This window comes from Phascolarctos cinereus, unplaced genomic scaffold (assembly GCF_003287225.1).
Source record: "Phascolarctos cinereus isolate Bilbo 61053 unplaced genomic scaffold, phaCin_HiC Scaffold_7;HRSCAF=346, whole genome shotgun sequence".
Taxonomy (NCBI): domain Eukaryota; kingdom Metazoa; phylum Chordata; class Mammalia; order Diprotodontia; family Phascolarctidae; genus Phascolarctos; species Phascolarctos cinereus.
Genome location: NW_027556180.1, coordinates 167,239,096 through 167,259,353, shown reverse-complemented (window position 1 = coordinate 167,259,353; position 20,258 = coordinate 167,239,096). Strand labels below are relative to the sequence as shown.

Here is a 20,258-nt window from a genome sequence, read left to right as displayed (position 1 = left end):
GAGAGAACGTGGAAAAATTGAGGCACTAATGCATTGCTGATGGAGTTGTAAACTGATCCATCCATTCTGGAGAGCAATTTGTAACTACACCCAAAGAGCAATCAATCTGTGCATACCCTTTGATCCAGCAATTGTGATCCACTACTAGGTCTGTAACCCAAAGAGATCATAAAAAGAGGAAAAGGATCTATTTGTACAAAAATATTGCTAGCAGCTCTTTTTATGATGGCAAAGAACTGGAAACTGAGGAGGTGCCCATCAATTGGGGAATAGATGAACAAGTTGTGGTATATAAATGTGATGGAATACTATTATGTTATAAGAAATGATGAGCAGGCAGAGTTCAGAAAAACCTGGAAAGACTTACATGAACTGACGCAAAGTGAAGTGAGCAGAACCAGGAGAAGATTGTACATAGTAATAGCAACATTGTGCGATGATCAACTCTGACTGACTTAGCTCTTCTCAGCAATACAATGATCTCAAAAGATTCATGATGGAAAATGCTATCCACAACTAGAGAAAGAACATGGAGTCTGAAAGCAGATCAAAGCATACTGTTTTCTTTTTTTTGTTGTTTTTTTTCTTGTGGTTTTTCCCTTTTGTTCTGATTCTTCGTTCACAACATTACTAATGTGGAAATATGTTTAATGTGATTGTATGTGTATAGCCTATATCAGATTGCTTGCCATCTTGGGGAGGGAGAAAACAATCTGGAACTCAAAATCTTCTTAAAGTGAATGTTGAAAACTATCTATACAGCTATCTGGAAAAAATAAAATACTATTACGTGGGAAAATTTTTTTAAAAATAAAAATCTTTGTTACAAGGGATGGTTCTAAGGGTGGGAGAGGAAGGATAAGATGAGGATAATGTAAAAATAAAAAATTTCAATAATGCTTTAAAAAAAGAAATGATGATCAGGATAAAGGCAGAAAAACCTGGAAAGACTTACATGAACTGATAGAGTAAAGTGAGCAAAACTACGAGAACATTGTACACATTAGCAGCAATACTGTATGATGATCAACTATGAATGACTTAACTATTCTCAGCAATACAATGATTCAAGACAATTACAAAGGGGTCATGATGAAAAATGCTATCTGCCTCCAGAGAAAGAACTGATTGAGTCTGAGTGCAGATCGAAGCATACTAGTTTTAGTTCATGTTTTCCTCCACAAAACAACTAATATGGAAATATGCTTTACATGACTGCACATGTATAACCTATATCAGATTGCTGACCATCTCAGGGAGGTGCAAGAGGAGGTACAGTGGGATAGATTTTGGAACTTTATAATCATGCTTACATGTAATTGGGGGGAAATAACTTTAAAAAAAATAAAGATCTAATTTTAGAGTTATGCCTACATTTGGCTCAAAACCATAACCAGGATTAAGGAAGTTAGCTGGGGCCAGGATGTTCCCAAATGGAACCTTGCTCCCAAAAGCCCCATTGTGTCTATTCCTTTGTAGTCACTGCCCCTTTCCTTTCATTTCTTTCCAAATGACTGATGGTGGTGATGATGATGATGATAACAATAATTATTGGGGTGTGTGTGTGTGTGTGTGTGTATATATATATATATATATATATATATATATATATATATGTATAATACCCACTTTGTGTCACTTACTTGACTAAGTGCTTTACAGTTATCTCACTTGTTCCTCACAACCCTGAGAGGTAGTTATTATTATCCCAATTTTACAGTTGAGGAAAATGGGGCAAACAGAGGTTAAGTGACCTAGAGCTGGCATGGATCTTAGAGGCAATCAAATCTAACAATCTTCCTATTACAGGTGAGGAAAACGGGGCACTGAAAGGTTAAGTGACTTGCCAGTATGTATCAGAGGCAAGATTTGAACTCAGGTCTACCCTGACTCTAAATTCAGTGCCCAAGACACTTGCTGGTCCTCTAAATGTAGGATCTTTCTCCAATGATCAATAAAGGACAAACTGCTAGAGGAACTGAAATAGATTATCCTAATATTTTTACTACAAATAAAACTAAGAAATTGCAGCTACATAAAGGGATAGCAAATAGGTGACAGGTTCTCCAAGGAAAAGCAAATATAGCAATTGGTAGAGTTGGTTTTATCATATGCCAAAAGCGAAAAAGAAATATCTTGGTTACCCTATATTACAATGATCATGATAAGCACTTGTTAAAAAGAAAAAAAAAGTCCAGGAAAATGATTGTCGCAAGCGTACGCCAGTTGCAAGGATGAAGAGGTACAGAAATTCTAAGAAAGACCTTCCAAATCAAATTAACACATAAATCAATACATAAAAGTAGATCAACATATACTTTAATACCTAGTGATTTCAATGCAAAGGTATAAATAGAAGACAAGAAACACACTGGACAATATGGATCAGGAAAAAACAAAGGGAGAATTCAAAGCCTTGCACACTACAATGAAGCCCCTTTTACTTGAGAAAACTGATAAATACTGGAATATGCAAACATCTCCACCCCCACCCAAAAACAATAACTACATCACAAAAAAATATAGTATGTTGCCTCACAAGGGGATAAATTCTTCATCACTGAAAGTCTTCAAGAGGAACCTAGTTATCTATTTGTTGCAGAGTCCTGTAGAAGGGATTCCTGGTCAAGCACATGCTGCAGCAGAGGGATCCTTGCAATTATGAGGCTCTAAATTTCCTCGGTTTAACAAAGTATCTTCATTACCACAAAGCTGACTTAGCTACTTTGGAGCTGGAAGGCAAAGTCACTGCCCACTTAACTTAATCATTCTCTACCCACCCTTCTCACTTCCTTTAATATATCAAACCAAATTATGAGATAGGCCCCAACTTCTCCTTTCACTTTTCCGTCTCTCTTCCCTAAACCCACAAAGACAAACACACCACATGAATTTACTAAGTGTCTACTAGTGTGCTAGGCACCATACCAGGTACTGGAGATACAAAAATAATTCCTGTCCTTAAGAACCTTACATTCTACAGGGAGGTACAACATCTACACAAACAAATAAACATAAGTACATATAAAGTTATTTCAAGACAGCAGAAGGAAGAACTTCATGTAAGAATTGGCATCTGAGATGTACTTTGAAGGAAGCTAGGTATTCCAAGGGGTGGAGGTAAAGTCTATTCTTAATTTCTCCAAAATCTTCCTCCCAAATAAAATCACTGTCATTGGAGAATTGCTGAGATGTTACACCAACAGAAAGTCAACTAACTTTATGTTTCCCTACATATTTAATTTCCCTGGACTTCAGTTTCCTCATTTGTTGAATAAGGGGATTAAACTAGGTATCTGTAAAGTCCCTTTCAGCTCTACTATCCCATGATTTACTCCTGAAGAAACATTCTAAGCCAATTCATTGCCTACTGTTTGTTTTCCACACATTAAAGGACATATATCAGTTGTCTTCACTATATTATGTTACTGTCTTTGCTATTTTATGTTAAGCAAAAATTCTATGAATGAAATAGTTTATGGTCCTTTGAGAACCTCATTCTCATTTGAATTTTCTCCCTATGCTTACAAAACTTCTTCTGCACCACTTTCCATAAAAATAAGCCACAAATCCTCAATCAAACAAAATAAGGGTAGTTACCTACTGGGACACAAAGGAAAATAAGTTTATATATTGCCTAAGATAAGACTTCACAAATTACTAATAGAACACAGATCTTTGTTCTATTGAACATCTTTCTTTCACGGTAATTATTAATCTCTGGATCCAAACTACAACTAGGCTTCAAAGATCAGCAGAAAATATTAAAAGTTACAAATTTAGGAAGTAGCAGTGTGAATACTCATTAAAGATCTGTGGATAAGCAAACGATAGTCACATGGATTTTCTCACATCACTGCCAAGATTAGGTTATTACTCATCATCCTAAGTTAACCAACTTCTAAAATAAGATTCCCCAAATCCTCCCTTTCTACTGCACAATAGCCACAGCACTATCTGTGCAAACAGAACAAACATATACTCGGCAATCTTTTTGGAAGTAGTCCTCTGAAAAGAAACTTTCTGGGGCAGGGGAGGGGGGTTAGGAGGACTGGCAGCGAGGAGACAGAAAACAATTTAACACATACATTACTGATTCACGTTCTTACTCCTGTCGCAACATGTGGAAGTATGGGTGATATTCATTTTGTGACATCCACAAATTGAATACCACTCTAAAACTTCAGGTTCACCATGTCATTTTATTAATAGCAACAGCTGACCTTATTCCATGCTCAGAATTGGCTCTACTACATCTCTCTTCTCTCACACACACATCTTTTTTAAAACACGCATTCCTGTTCTATGCCAGCACTAAGCAGCCTAAGTGCTTCATAAATTTAAAATTAAGAATCCATTATGAGCAAATGACAACTATTATGTTATCTTCTCCACAAATTTTTGTGAGCTAACTGCATATTTGGGGAACATAAAACAAATTTTTACAATTAGTTTCTGAATGACCTTTTTAAAAAGAATCCTAAAAGATGATTGTCCTGAGAGATTTCAAATGACAGAATTATAGGTAAAACCAGAACCAGAAAACAGTGGTCAGCAAAGCAAGAGCATTCCTATCATTAGCCACAAGATGGCAAACCGTTAATGGCTATTTATACTTCCCTTGCTAAGTGTAAAGAAAATGTAATTTAGGTTATTACTGTGTCCCCTCAAGAATAAAATAAAATAAACTGCTGCTAAATAAATAATTGAATGGATGGATAAATGAATAAAAGGACAGTGTCTCCACAATAAAACAATCTATAAATATGCCTCGTTTTATACAAGAAATTTGGTCTTGAAAAACTGCTTCTAAATCAAGACACAATGTAAATACACAAATTCTATTTAAAAGAAGCTATGGTGTTTTCCAAAAATTCTGTTGAATTATGAATGTCCCTTAATTTAGCTGCCTGTTAAGCCTGATAATTTTGTAATTGGATTTTCTTACAGAAAAGCCTGTGCTACAAATAATTATAAGCTCCTTAAGGAGAAATACTATAATTTCTCATTTTTACGTTCCCAATGGCAATAACAAGGTCTTGTACACAGTAAGCCTTAAGAATGAAAAAACCGAGTATTAAAAAGGAAACCAATAGAATGAATGAATTTATAATTTAAATCTTTACATCACAATGTTTTCTCTGTGAATATACACTAAATACAAAGTAAAACATATACATCATATTTCATAGTGAGACATATACATAAGCTGGTTGAAAATCATAGATTTCACAAAGAACACTTTAACAAAGTCAGATTTGCCAGGTTCTTTCGATGAGTAAAAATACACTGGGTTATGCCAAACAAAGTATTCTATTTCTTTTTTGTCTCAAATGTACCATCCAAAAATTTTGCCTGAGACGTTTTTCTTTAAATGATATTCAACTACTAAAATTTACATTTAAGCTATTATTTCATGAAACAGGTTAGCATTATTCAAGGTACATGTTCAAAGCATCTTTATCTGTACCCTCCCCAAAACTGTCTCTGGATGCCACTGCATAAACTAAACACTGGAACAGAATTTTTTTAAAAAATGTTATAAGTTCTTAGGAATAATTAAGAGATAAAATAGAAATAAAATGTTTTTTAATTTAATGGATCTCTATATCTGGTAATATCCTTTAATTTCAGTATGATGACACATGTCTGTAGCATACATAAAAGTCATACAATAGAACAATTATAAACTTTAGTTTCCATGCAAACAGTAAACTTTCAATTAAACTGACAATTTACATTAACTCTTTAATATAGCAAGCAAAAGATCATTTTAACATCTAGTTCAAATGCTACAGTTAGTGTCTTTAATGACTAACTCCAAGCAAAAAAAAGAATATAAAAAGGCCAGCTGGAGGAATTTGTCACACAAATCACAAAGCTGGCACCAAGGCTGGATACCGTTGCACTTAGGGATTACAAGCATTCTGACAGCTGCTGGAGTTCTCTTTCTGCTAAAAACTCAAGAGCTAACGAATTTTTGACTTTCTTTCCTGATTATTTCACTTTTCCAAAGGTAGAAAATATAAAAATGGGCACTGCTACTCTAGACATTATTTTGATTAATAATTAAGAACCAGATGGTAAAGCTGAGATGACAAGAATCTTGGAAGACAGCAAATTCCCTTAGAATATGTGACAGATAAATAAAGCAACATCAGCCATACTCTGATAAAAACCCTACATGTCAGTATAGATTTCATATGGGATAGAAAGAATGCAAAGTCCTACGAGACTACAAGAAGTCACTCAAGAACAGAAGGCATTCAAGAAAGAAATCATGAGGAACTTCAGTAATCACTGATTCTAATGAACTAAAAGGAATGAGAAGAGACTGGCTGAACATTTACTGTTATGAATCAGACAGATCCTAAGAGGATATATGCAAGGGATACCAAAATTAACAAAGAGAAAAGGAAAAAACCTAAGTTGGGGGAAATTTTAGCAATAAATGTAACAGATGAAAATAGCATATAAAATGGGACTTGGATAGCCCTGTGATCTTAACAATGTGCTTACTCCCACCAATAATGCAACATAAAGCTTCCATAACTTTTCAGCCTGTGTGATTCTCAGCCATATTCTTCCTTTACCCATAAATTCCCATAACTGTCTACAGCAGATCTAGACAATGTGTTAAGATCCTTTCTCTAGACTTCCTAATATTTTATTGACTCCAACGGAGCACAAAGACTATACCAATTAGCATTTTGTTTTGTTAAATGATGGGTCTATCACCTTTTCCAGTCATATAACTCTGATGTATAAGAGTATTTGGTGTTAATTTTCAAACACAACCAGTAAGTTCATTTGTTTTAATTGACTACTTACTTATTTGTAAGAAAGAGTTAAAGAGAAGAGTCGCTATGCAATAAATGATATTTAAAAAGAGAGAGGATCAATAAAATGCTTAAATGGAAACTAACTCTATGATAATGTCCTTATAAGGGCAATACTCAGTCATCAATAGATAAATGCCAAAAAAAATCTCAAAAAGAAAGCTTACTAAACTGCTACTTACATAAGAAAATAAGATATGAAAAATGGTCCAACTCATTAATAATCAGAAAAATTAAGTTTAAAATTCAGAGGCAGTACGTTACATTAATCAAGTTGGTTTTGTTTGTTTGTTTTTTGGGGGGTTTTTTGTTTTGTTTTTGTTTTTTGCTTTCTGGTGAAACAACTGGGGTTAAGTGACTTACCCTGGGTCACACAGCTAGTAAGTGTCAAATGTCTGAAGCTAGATTTGAACTCTGGGCCTCCTGACTCCAAGGCTGGAGCTCTATCCACCTCACCATCTAGCTGCCTCCCCCTCCACCAACTTTTTTAAAAGTACTAAAAAAAATTGTTTTAAATCTTCAATGTATTTATTGTTGTTAAAAACTGATAACAATAGCTAAAATTTACATTATGCTTTAAGTTTGTGAAGTGCTTTACATACATTCCTAAAGTGATCCTCACAACAAACCTGTGAAGTAAATGGTATTATGAACACAATTTTACAGGTAAGGAAACTGAAATTGAGAGTTTAAAAAAACTTTCCCAGAATCATGTATCTGGTCAAGGATCTGTGGCAGGATTTGAACTCAGGCCTTCTTGACTTCAAGTCCAACATTCTAATTATTATGCCACTTAACTGAAAATTAGCAGACCTTTTTTGGAAAGCTATCTGGAAATTTACAATAAGAATCAAGAATAAAATCATAGCTTTTACCTCAACAATTGCATTTTTGTGTATGTACTCTCAATCTCATCATAAAAGGGGGACACAGGAGCAATGTTTAAAAATACAATATCCCAAAAGTCTTCATGTGGTTTTAAGCTATAAAGTGTAAGCAACTGTGCTATAAAGTTATAAAGTCTAAAACTGCAAGAATACTTGGAACACCCTGCATAAATCAGCATTTATATGAATGCAAAAACCATAGGACAGCAACGTAATGGGATATTACTATATCATTAAAATGACAGCTATGAAAAACATAAGAGTTTGGAAAGATTTATATAATGAAATGTGAAGTGAAGAACATATATAAGTATAGATATGTGTATGCACACATGTGTATATGTATGTAAGCATGGATATCCCTCTAACTAAATGAAAGGAAAAATGTATAGAGGGAAATGAACAAAACAAAGATAAAGGAGTAACCAATAAGCAGTAATAAACATTGAGAAATTTAATTTTATACATACCACAACCTCAGCTTTAAATATGTGCTTAATTATTTTTGCTGTTGTTTATTTAAGTGTGTAACAAACTTTATTTTAATTTTTATTTAAAAGGCACAGGACAAAGGCAGACAATTGAGGAAAATTACAAAACAGAGGGAAGGTTCAATGGGAATAAGCATCCATGAGACTAAAACATTATGAGCTGAGTTTTGATAGATGTCAAAAACAATAAAAAGGGTTTCTTTGCCTATGTAGAGGACAAGAAGAAAATTAACAAATAGATAGGATCCCTGCTTGGCTTGGATGACTATGAAATGAAAGGGGAACTATTTAGTTTCTATTTTGTTTCTCTTTTCTCCACCACGAAAAATTATCTACACACACACACACACACACACACACACACACACACACACCTACCTCTCAAAAAAAGGGGGCTAAATAGGAAATAAAACCCAAGATAAATCAGGAGCTATTAAGAGGCTATCCAGCTGCCTTCAACGAATTCAAAACACATTGACTGGCTAAATGAATGAAATCCCAGAATAATGAAAATGTTGGACATGACTGCTAAAACCATGTTAGTCATTCTTTTTCTTTTTAATAATGTATTTATTTTTAGTTTTCAACATTCACTTCCATAAGATTTTGAGTTTTAAATTTTCTTCCTCTTCCCCTCCCCACCAAGACAGCATGCAATCTGACACAGGCTTTAGAAGGTTTTTTTGGTTTGGTTTGGTTTGGTTTGGTTTTTAAGCAATCAAGGTTAAGTGAATTGCCCAAAGTCACACAGCTATTAAGTATCTAAGGCCAAATTTGAACTCAGGGCCTCCTGACTCTAGGGCTGGTGCACTAACCACTGTACCACCTAGCTGCCCCCTAGTCCTTCTTGACAAGGTAAGGAATGAGTGATGCCATTAAACTAGAGCCATGAAATGTTATTTGATCCTATACCTAGAACTGAAAGAGGCCTCAGAAGTCACTTATTGCAAACCCCCTCATTTTACAGATGAGGACACTAGTTAGGGGTGATTAAATGAAAAGCCCAAGGTCACAGAAGCTAGGAGATAAGAGGCAGGATTTGAACACAGGGCTTTTAACTCTAGAGCAATTGAACATAGTCTCCACTGTAACATGTAGCTTCTCTTCCCAAAAATGAAGGTAGATACTAATGCAGCATGGATATGACACAGAACCCCCACCTATTTTCCCTTCTCTCTCTCTGGGGCCTAGCTCTCTAACCTCATCTGAATCCACACTGAGAGGTGGTATTGTTACCCAAATGAGTGGCTACCATGCTACAACTCACTCTCAGGTCATTAATGGTAACCCTGGTAGGGGGAAGATACAGATTACATAGCTAGACAGATAGCTAGACAGACAGACAGATCGATTGATCGATAACATACACACACCCCTAAAACTTACAACTACAGCTCCTGAGCTCTCAATGGCATGTTTCTCATTTAAACAAATAAGCCAAGATGACACAATGGTGTCAATAAGAGGTAATGATCACCGAATCATGAAACATTTACTAACAGAAAGCAAAACAATTCTAATCATTAAAATAACATGCTACCCAAACACCTGAGTCATACTCTTCCACCAAAACACACAGGATCCATGAGTAAGCACACACTTACATAAACTTATCAAGGAGGCACATAAATAGAGAAACTCATGCAGGTACCCAGGGCAACTCACAACTAAGGACTCCAGTCATTGATGTCTTTGGTGTTTTTAGAGAATTATCCACACCCCAAGTCACCTACTGCTACTCTCCTAGGCCCCTCTGATTTTCTGGATAAAGCTGTTGCTCTCTACTCTCAGGCCACTGAAGCAATGTTAAATTTAGCAAAGAAAGCCTTAAGTTTAGGATCTGCAGAGCTTCTTAGGTCTGTTCTCTTAGCTGGGCACTGAAGCACTGAAAAGGAATTCCCCTGAGTCTGTGATCAGAAAAGCTATTCCCATCTGCTCTCTGAGTTTTGAAGGGTAACCTCTTCCTGAGCAATAGGACAGTGAAGAGCAATGCAGTCAAGCCTGTGATTTTTCCTACTCTCAACCATAGATGGCACCAAGGAGCAAGTCAACCTTGCTCCAGCCTACTCTAAATAACACAAGATTGTTCTTTCTCCAGTTAACTCCGAAAACAGAGCTTACTTCCAATCAGACCAGCATCTTTGCAACTGTAGAGCCAGTCTATCTTGACAGCTGATCTCTGCCAAAGGAACATCTGCACGGACTGAAAGGAGCCAAGATAAGGCATCAGCATAGGAAGCACTAGTGCATGAGGTGAACCAGGGAATCCCTAAACCAGCACAGGACACAGGAACAGGTGTCATCTGGCAGATCTATTGCCCACCATCTGTTTCCAGTTTGGACCCGAGGGGCATCTGCAGAGAAGGGTAGTGGAGGGGTGTGATCACTGACAGGGTCCTAGCTACATATTATGTAAGGAAGAAATTCAGAAGCAAAAAGTAACCGTGGCTTTGGTCCTAAGAACAGTCATCAATCAATCAATCCACATTTATTAAGAGCCTATTACGTGCCAAGTACTGTGCTAAGCACTGGGGATACAAAAAAGACTCAATTCCAGCTTCTAGTCCAGGGCAGAAACCTATAGTGGAAAAACCAGGGCAAGAGTCCCAGACCAAAGGGATGAATGTAGTTCTGCCTGCAGCAGCAGTCTACTAAACCTCCCAATGAGAGACAAGCCAACAGACCTGGTCAGGGACTTTCAGGACTCAGAACAGCAGAGCAGCGAGCAGAATTTGGCCCAGATCACATCACTATGGTAGCACTGGAAGTGTGAAGACCCTGCTTCCTAAGTTGAGAAAGCAGCAGAAGGATGCAAGAGGATATAAGCTCAGGCCAGACTTTCCCTCTAAAAATCAACAAAGCCCAACATTGACCATAAACTTCTATCATTCTCTGTCTCACTATGTCTCAGCCTTTCTATATCTATTCTGTTGTCCCCTTAGAGATCTTCAAACCTTCTAACTCCTCAATGGTCATTAAAAATATTTGTCCTATCACCACTCATTCCTTGCCAAACTCCAGCCCCGGATTAGTCACACCCCACTATACCCTCTGCACTTTCTGCTTAATGGAGCTGGACAAAGTCAGACAACCACACTGACTGAAGAGACAAATTTATGTTATTTAATTTCAACTGTGCCCTCATTGTAGCACGTCAATCTTTCTATTCTTCCCTGAGTCTCTATTTCACTCCCAAAGTAAGGTATTCCAAATCTTCTCTTTTCTCAAGCCTACCATAGCTCCCCTCACCACTACCATCTTCACCTGATGACTGTATCTTTTACCATTACTTAGAAAATTGAGGCCATTCACCATAAACTACCTCTTCTCCCTTTCTCAAAACTACTTAACATCATCCATCCTCACCTCTTTCAATCCCCAACCCTCTCCTTTTCTCCAGTTACTGACAATGAGATTGCCCTCTCTTTGACAAAGCCAGCTCTTACACCATGTGTCAAAGGGAGTACCCTCCTGTCTTCTCCAGCAGGCTACCCCCAAATCATCCCTTTTCTCTGTAATCTCAATTCTGGTTTCTTCCCTACTACCTTCAAATACGCCCAAGTCTCCCTCACACTTAAAAAAAAACTGCATTAGACTTCATTATCCCCTCAAAGTATCATCCTTTATCTCTCTTTCCTCTCTCAGACAAACTCCTAGAAAAAACTACCTACATACACTTCTCTTACTCATTCTTCAACTTTTTGTAAGCTGAGCTTCCAACATCATCAATGAAAGTGCTCTCTTCAAAACTAACAAAGATCTCTTAACTGCCAAATCTGATGATCTTTTCTCAGTTCTCAATCTATTTGACTTCTTTATAACATTAGACACTGTTAACCTCTTTTGTAAATAAATGCAATGCAAAAGAACATGTCTTTTGCTTTCCCTATACAAAGTTGCCTTTCACTAGTCATTATCTGCAAGTCATACTGTCTCTCCCAGTCATTACAGAAAGTATTAAAGAGAAATTATTTTATCCTCTAAGACTCCTCCTAATACTTGGGAATCTAAAGCTGCATTCCAAAGCTATAACCCATATCTGTAACTAGGGCTAGCAACAAAGACTTTAAACCAGACACCAAAAAGTGCCAACAACTGTACTCTTTCAGAAGATAGAAACAACTTAGCAACGACTTGGTAAGACTAATCAGCTTAAAAATTAAAGTTATCAGGTGGCTTCCTTCTTCAATTCAGTGGCTGTGCCCCTAAGTAAATACCTTCCTCACTCACTTCAATCCTTCTCCCTCCCCAACAATGATGTATCAGTATTAACCTTGCATTGTTCTAGGGTCTCTTTTTAATTGCCTTCCTGGTTCTGTCTGTGTCTCTATCTCTGTGGAGGTGAGGGGGAATTCCTCTGATTCATTTAACAATCTGTGAGTACCAGTACAACCTTCAAAAGGTCCATCTACTATTCCTTAACTAACAGAACCTGCTTAGCTCCTTTTCAAATAATACATTTCCAGAATGATGTCCCCAAGGCCTTCTTGTAAATTGCCATATGCTATATCTCCTTTAAAAGAGAAGTCTCTTATAAAAGAGGGAAATTTGTGAATACAGTAAAGAATGGGCACTAAATTAATTTCCCTTAACTCCTCACTATCAAATTATAATAAAAAAAAATCATTGCATTAAAGCCCGAAAGGATCGTTTAGGACAATCACCCAGTGAAAGAATACTTCCTACCACATCTTGAATGGATGGAATTTAGTGATGGGAAGCTCACTACCTAGGACCACCTACGGAAGTATCAGGTCAGCTGCAGATTGTCCACAGAAAGCAAAAAATCAGGGCAATGATCAAATCAATGAGGTAGACGTAAAAAAAAAAAATTAACTTTCACTAAATAAAAAAATCTCAACAAGAATACATAAACTCTCAGCAAGGATATACTTTGACAAGTACAGCTCTCTACATCGCCACCAATGCACACAGGTTGGTAACATAAATAACCCAGAAAAGAATTCAAAAAGTCCATTTGGTGCAAAGAGCTACATCTCCTCGAAAATTTATCAAAAAATGCACATTAATTCATCTCTCCCACTTTCATTTGGGGTCTCCATGCTTTACATATGCTTTAAGTAACCAATGTCTGGTCTATGACCTGGAAAGAACAAACAACATGTGAGACACAACTTATTCCATGTTGTTGTTGTTATTCTGTTGTTCCAGTCACGTGCAACTCTCTGTAACCCCAGTTGGGATTTTCTTGGCAAAAATACTGATGGGGTTTGCCATTTCCTTCTCCAGATCATTTTACAGATGAAAAACTGAGACAAACAGCTAATAAGTGTCTGAGGCCAGATTTGAACTCATGAAGATAAGTCTTCCTGACTTCAGGCCTGGCACTCTATCCACTGTGCGACCTAGCTGCCCTTTATTCCATTATAGGGTCCGTGAAAGGCAGAAATGCATTTTATTTACCTCAGCATCTTCCCTAGCACCTAGCATAGTACTCTGCACTAAGCAGGTTGCTACTAAATGTCTGCTGAATTGAAATGAATACCATTTTTGAAAGATTCTATTATTAGAAAATTTTTCCTCATGTTGGCTGTCTTTTCGTAGCTTTCCATCCATGTCTCTCACCTTCCTTAAAATTCTACTTACAAATCTTAGCCTGTTTCTTTTATATCACTCTATGATAGCTGATATTTAAAACTACGCAATAAGCTCAAATTTCGCCCACTGAGCAACACAATGCCTGGGACATGGGAAACAAAAAGCAGGGGCATGTTTGGGGAACAAAATATATTCTAGTTTGGCTTAAAGGTGGGCTATGCAAAAGAGCATAGTGGGGAATGACCTAAGAGTATTTTTAAAAGTACTTTACATCTCCATCTCAAATTCCTCTATCTCTTCTTCTTAAACACTAAAAAGTATGTGTTCCCCAAACTATGGTGTCTTTCTACACTCTCTTTAGTGATCTCATTGAAGCCCATGGCCTTAAAAATCACCTCAATACAAATTACTTTATTTCAGCAGTCACCTCTCCTGAGGTCCAAGCCTATGTCTTTAAAGATCCTACCTTGGACCTCATATTTACCATGGCACCTCAAACTTCATATGTCCATTAGTAAGTTTCTGTAAAACTCTGTCCTCCTTCTGATTTCATCATTCACTACCATCTACTCAATCTATCAATTTCAAAACAATGTTATTATCTTTGACTTCTCTCTCTTCCCCATCTCTCTTGCCTAATCAGTCATGGAGTGTATGAAAATCTATGAAATCTACCTACAACACAGCTTTTGCTTCTAAACTCTGTCATCAGTGCCACTACTCTAGTACAAACCCTCAACACCATCCAGATGAACTGGGTGTTGTGCACCTTCAAAATGTATTCCTGTATACACTCTCTCTTTTCTTCTTTAAATCTTTAAATATTCATACTCCTTTCCTTCCCTTTGCTTGAAACCGATAATTTTCTACTGCCTATCGAAAAGTTAAAATTCCTTACCCTAGAAGCTATAGTCCTCTACAACCAAGCACCATCATACCTAGCATGATGTAGTAGAATGACCAGTGGACTTAAAATCAGAAGACTAGGGTTCAAATCTAACTTTGCCATTTACTAGGCATGTGACTGTGAGCAAAAGCATACTAACTTCTTTGAGAGTTCCAGGTGCCCATCTGCAAGATAAGTAGCGCTAGACTCTTATAAGACTTCTCTAGCTCCTTTCAGAATTTTATATCCCTTCATTTTGAGTTGCCTTTTGCATCTTATTTCACGCTATTCATCAACATGTTCTTCCTACTTCAGCCAAACTGGATTATTAGTCATCTCCTCCTGCATGGCACACAGCACTTTTCTACCCCTTTGCCTTTACTCACCCCTTTGGAACAAATCCCTTTCCTCAACTGTTGCATTTCTACCCATTTTTTTAAAAGTTCAACTCAAGGGACAGCTAGGTGGCACAGTAAATAGAGCAACCAGCCCTGAAGTCAGGAGGACAGGAGTTCAAATCCAGCCTCAGACCAAATACCTGACATTTACTAGCTGTGTGACCCTGGGCAATTCACTTAACCCCAACTGTCTTAAAAAAAAAATAAGAAAAAGGAAAAAAAGCTCAACTCAAAGGCCACCTCTCTCTAGTAAGCCTTCCCTGATACCCCAAATCAGTAATGACCTTTACTCTTTCAGAGTCTATACAATACTTAGCTTACATCTTTACCACATACATATTGGGTATGACTTTGTATTAGCTAACTGTGAATGTGTCACATTCTCCTACTAGAAAAGGTGTTCTTAAACAGGAGTCTATGCAATTGTTTGTTGTAGTTTTCTGGGTTTGTTTTTGTTTTTTTACTATTTTGATAGCAGTATTTCAATATAATTGGTTTCCTTTTAAATCTGTGTATTGGATTTCATGCATTTAACAACATTCTGTGAAGGTGTGCATAAGTTTCATCAGAATTTGAGGACCATCCATGATTAAAAAAAAAAAAAGGTTAAAAAATATTAGACTATTAGCTACAAAAAGGCCAAGAAAGTGTCAATATCTTATTTAAACTTGGTATGTCATCCCAAGTCTAGCATATTGTTCTAGCCCCAATGGACATTTAATAAACATGTCAAATTACAAAGGCAACAAGAGTGACTGGAGAGTTGTAAGGGGTGTAACGATCAAATTTGTACATAAAGATTAGTCTGCAAATGTTATTACGGATGAATCAGAAAAAGCTTAGAGGTGAGGAATTTCTCCATCCTGAAAAATGTGGTGTTTGAAATACTACATATAGATTTTTAAATTGTTACTATTATGATAATATTATCTTTTATATACATGTAGCTTTTTAGTTCTGCAGCCTGTGCACTGAAAGGTATAATAAATTTCACTTAAAAAAAAAAGAAAACCAGGGGTAGCTAGGTGGTACAGTGGATAGTGCTCCGGCCTGGGAGTCAGGAGGCCCCGAGTTCAAATCCGGCCTCAGACACTTGACACTTACTTGCTGTGTGACCCTGGGCAAGTCACTTAACCCAAATGCCTCACCAAAAAAAAGAAAAAAGCCTAGAACAGAAATATTAAGCCACTTTATCAGTTATTCAAACAGCAGAAAAATATCTGTTAGTAGCAGATCAAGTTAATTGTATCTTAGTTTCCTTCTGCTCTCTTTAAAGAAATAACAGTTCTACAAATATGAAAACCTCCAATACTTACCATTTGATTTGATTTCTCGTACATAGTTGCTAGGGAACCAGCCTGTTTTGCCATTGTGAGTGCCCTCCCACCAGCCCCCTTCTTCTACTCTCGTGACATGGATGATGTCTCCTTTTGTAAAAGAAAGTTCATCTTCATTTGTCTGTTGGAAATTAAATTTTGCTCTCACTACCAGTTGATGGTTGCTATTATCCGTCATGTCCTAAAATGAAAGAACAAACATAAAGAAAAGTCTTTTTTTTTTGTGAAACCGGTACATCTATCACACAAAAGCTTTAAGTAAATTGAAATTGATCCTATTTTGGGGCAGCTAGGTGGCTCAGTGGATAGAGCACCAGCCCTGAAGTCAGGAGGACCTGAGTTCAAAACTGGCCTCAGACCAAACACTTGACATCTCCTAGCTGTGTGACCCTGGGCAAGTCACTTAACCCCAATTGCCTAAAAGCAAAAAAAAAAAGAAAAGAAAAGAAATGGATCCTATTTTAAAGTGTGTAAATAGAATGAAGAGAAAACATTTATTAGATTTCTTTTATCTTACTTTGTAATCAAATAGATGTAAAAAAAAACCTGGATCATAAATCTATAACCAATCACAGCATCCAGTCCAACCCGCTTGTTTTATATACATAAGGAAACTGAGGCCTAAAGAAAATCACAGGGAGCAAGTGAAAGGGCTCGAATTCAAAATAGTTAGAATTTGAACCAATGTGCTCTGGCTCCAACTAGTATCCAGTGCTCTTCCTGAAAAAGAAATTTTATTTAAAAATAAAAAAAAAAGTTTTAACTATGTGCACGTGACCAGATTATGTTGAAAGTTTTCCTCTTATCAGGAGCTCTTTGTTTTTAACTTTCAATGTGGTAAGAACCTGACGTGAGCACAATTACTTAACAGTTCTTTTGAGTTCTTGTGGCTTTTGGAGATTTTTTAAATGAAGCTCTCATTTTATCATTCTCTTCAAAGTTACATAATAATTTGTAAAAGGAAATGACATTGGAATTTTTTTTTTTGGTGAGGTGATCGGGGGTTAAGTGACCTGCCCAAGGTCACACAGCTAGTAAGTGTTAAGTGTCTGAGTCTGGATTTGAATTCAGGTCCTTCTGACTCCAAGGCCAGAGCTCTGTTCACTGAGCCACCTAGCTGCCCCCCATTGGAAATTTCTGTAAGAAAATTATAGCATTTTGATGAGCTCAGGATTTCACTGGTGTGGACATCCCTTCATGTAAATTCCATTTAACAGAAAGAAAAGACAAAATTTAAGCCACTTGACCAGTCATTCCAATAAATAAAGCAGCAGAAAGAAATCTGGATCAATATAGAACCCAACTGTCTACATGTTATTTTTCATTCTCAACACATAACTGATCCACTTCCTTTTCTGGTCATATATGTCCTCAATGTAGTCCATTTTCACATGAAAATCATCCTTGTTACTTGGAACTTTAAACCAGAAAGATCATGCTGTCCTACGGCCACATAGCATCACCAAGAAACGATTAGCAGCTTTTGTGGCAATAAGCAATTTGGGACCACTGAAAAGCATCATGCAATGCCTCAAGAGATATGTTTCTACCTTCGTATATTTCACTGTGGATCTGGCTCATTCTTCACGGAAGCAATTAGCTAAGCTAAACATACAAATGGACTAAATCAACAATCTGTCCACCGAGCTACATTTCTAAGTCTTGGCAATAAGTGTTCCTCATCCATTTTGTTTTTCTAGTGTGGATGGTTGGGCTAACACCACTGGTGACTGCTGAATTCAGAGAACTACTGAACAAAGTTATCGTCATGTCTGCATCTTTTATAATCTTACCATATGTGTGAAAGATCCATTTTGAAAAGGCATCAGAATGAATATCAATTTTTTAAATTCAACAAATATTAAGCACTACAGGTTCTTCTAGTTTCTACACCTTTCATTCAGTTGTCACTGTAAAGATGTATTCTGTTGTAGTAGTTTATGAAAGTCTGTCTGTATTCCTTTCTCATGTTTCCATAATGAATATTTTGAATACATGCATAACAATATTCAAATAAAGATTTTATACAGATGAATAATAAAGCATGTGGGTTTTGCAGTTGATGATTATGCCTTAGTCACTTTTTTCTGTCAACAATCTTTTCTACTCTCTTAAAATCTTCTCTTCTATGAGAATTCTTGAAACCTGATCTGTAAAAATGCCTTTAAAGTAGACCTCACCAAAAGATTTTTCTACATATCTGGTGAGGTTCCACTGCCCTTCAAGACTTCATCTTCTTAAGACCACTACCACTTCCTCACATAGCTGCTTCTAGAGTGATAAAGTTCAACCAAACATGAAGGTTCCTTCACTGTCACCAATGAAAACAGATCGCTATAAAAATGACAGCAGTTTGTTCATTTAACCTTTGTGTTGTCCTCCTTGCAGTATTATCTAAAAATTCCTTCAAGTTAATCAAATTTAGCCTATACCAAATGCCAAAATCTCTAACAGGTAAAAAATGTTTTCATTGACTATTTTTTTCCTTGTTATGTAAGGTAGCCTCTTCCGCAATATTTTACAAACAGATTTATATTCTAGACCAGTGCTGCTCTTTGTTGTAACGGCTTTTCACTCATGAAAGTGATTAAATGTTTGCTGACCAGACTGGTTTCTGGTCTCTTTCGGTCTTCTTGTCATGGCAATAACTTTGTATCAGTTAAACTTCTCTAAAAATTGTGATAATCACTTTCCATTTTTTGTATTATACAGATTATTTAAATACATATTGCTATAATTACATTTAAATATAGCTGTAACTTCTTCACATCTTCTGGTTTTATTTATAGCCAGAATATCAATAATGATATGACTAGGCTCTTTTAGTAGACTGTCAACTCCTTTCTTGTTGGACATATAATAGACATTATGATTATGAATAATTTTTTAAAATTCATAATTTCTCAGAACCCTCTGCCTGGTTATACAGTTCCATCACTGTCACTGGGAAAGAAGGTTGCACAGTTTTGATGGAGAGAGGGGTAATTAGTCTGATGTTTGTCTCCCCAACAAACTAATTCATCTCCTGGTTGACAAATTCTAGTGTTGAGGGACAACAGGTAATTTTATTCAAATTATCAGGAAATACATTAATACCAGGATGATTAACATCATTAATGTCAGGAACAGTAGTTTTTCATACTAAATTCACAGGTGCTCTGAGTAATATCCAAATGAGTAACAAGGTTCAGTGGAAAGACTACTGGCTTTCAAGTCAAAATATCTTGATTCAAATACTGGCTCTGCCACTTTCTACCTGTTTGACCTCTGACAAGTCATCTCACTTCTCTGGGTCTCAGCAAGGCTAGCTAACTTCCAAGAGCCCTACTAGCTCTAAATCTATGATACTATCAGCTTATGCAAGAACTCCTGAGATATTTTCCATTGAAATTTTTCTTGTTTGTCTAACTATAGACTGAAAATATTAGGAGGATGAAGAACATAGAAATCTTCAATTTGCCTAATTCTTCTCCTCTACAAAAACATCACATCTACTGAAAATTTCCTCCATTAAGAACTTGCCCTTCTCTAGCAAAATCTAAGTCAAAAGTTATTATTTTTCTAAAACTGTCAGGATTAGCACCTTACAACAAGTACTAATTCCCACCTCCACCTATCTGCACTATCTCATGTGTAAAAACTTTCCCCCCACAGTTTACCAACTAAATAAGATATGGGGGGGAGAGAGAGATGGGACACTTTGTACATCACACATGACATCTTTAGAACCCACTCTCCTTACTTCACACAGATGTATATCAAAGGACAAATAAAATATATCACGCTCCCCTAAAACTAGTATTAAACAATGACATTGTAAAAGCAAGGTAAAGGAAAACAGAATGATATAAAGAGGGGAAA

General features: G+C 36.5%; 1 protein-coding gene across 5 annotated transcripts in view; it reads right to left on the bottom strand.

The window, feature by feature from the left end:
• ARHGEF7 (Rho guanine nucleotide exchange factor 7) overlaps positions 1–20,258 on the bottom strand; it is a 310,976-nt gene that overhangs the window by 154,957 nt on the left and 135,761 nt on the right. For all 5 annotated transcript variants that reach the window (XM_078147326.1, XM_020965124.2, XM_020965122.2 and 2 more), the window contains one exon: positions 16,377–16,578. In XM_078147326.1, the coding sequence (XP_078003452.1) occupies positions 16,377–16,578 (202 nt within the window). The remainder of the gene's footprint in view (positions 1–16,376; positions 16,579–20,258) is intronic.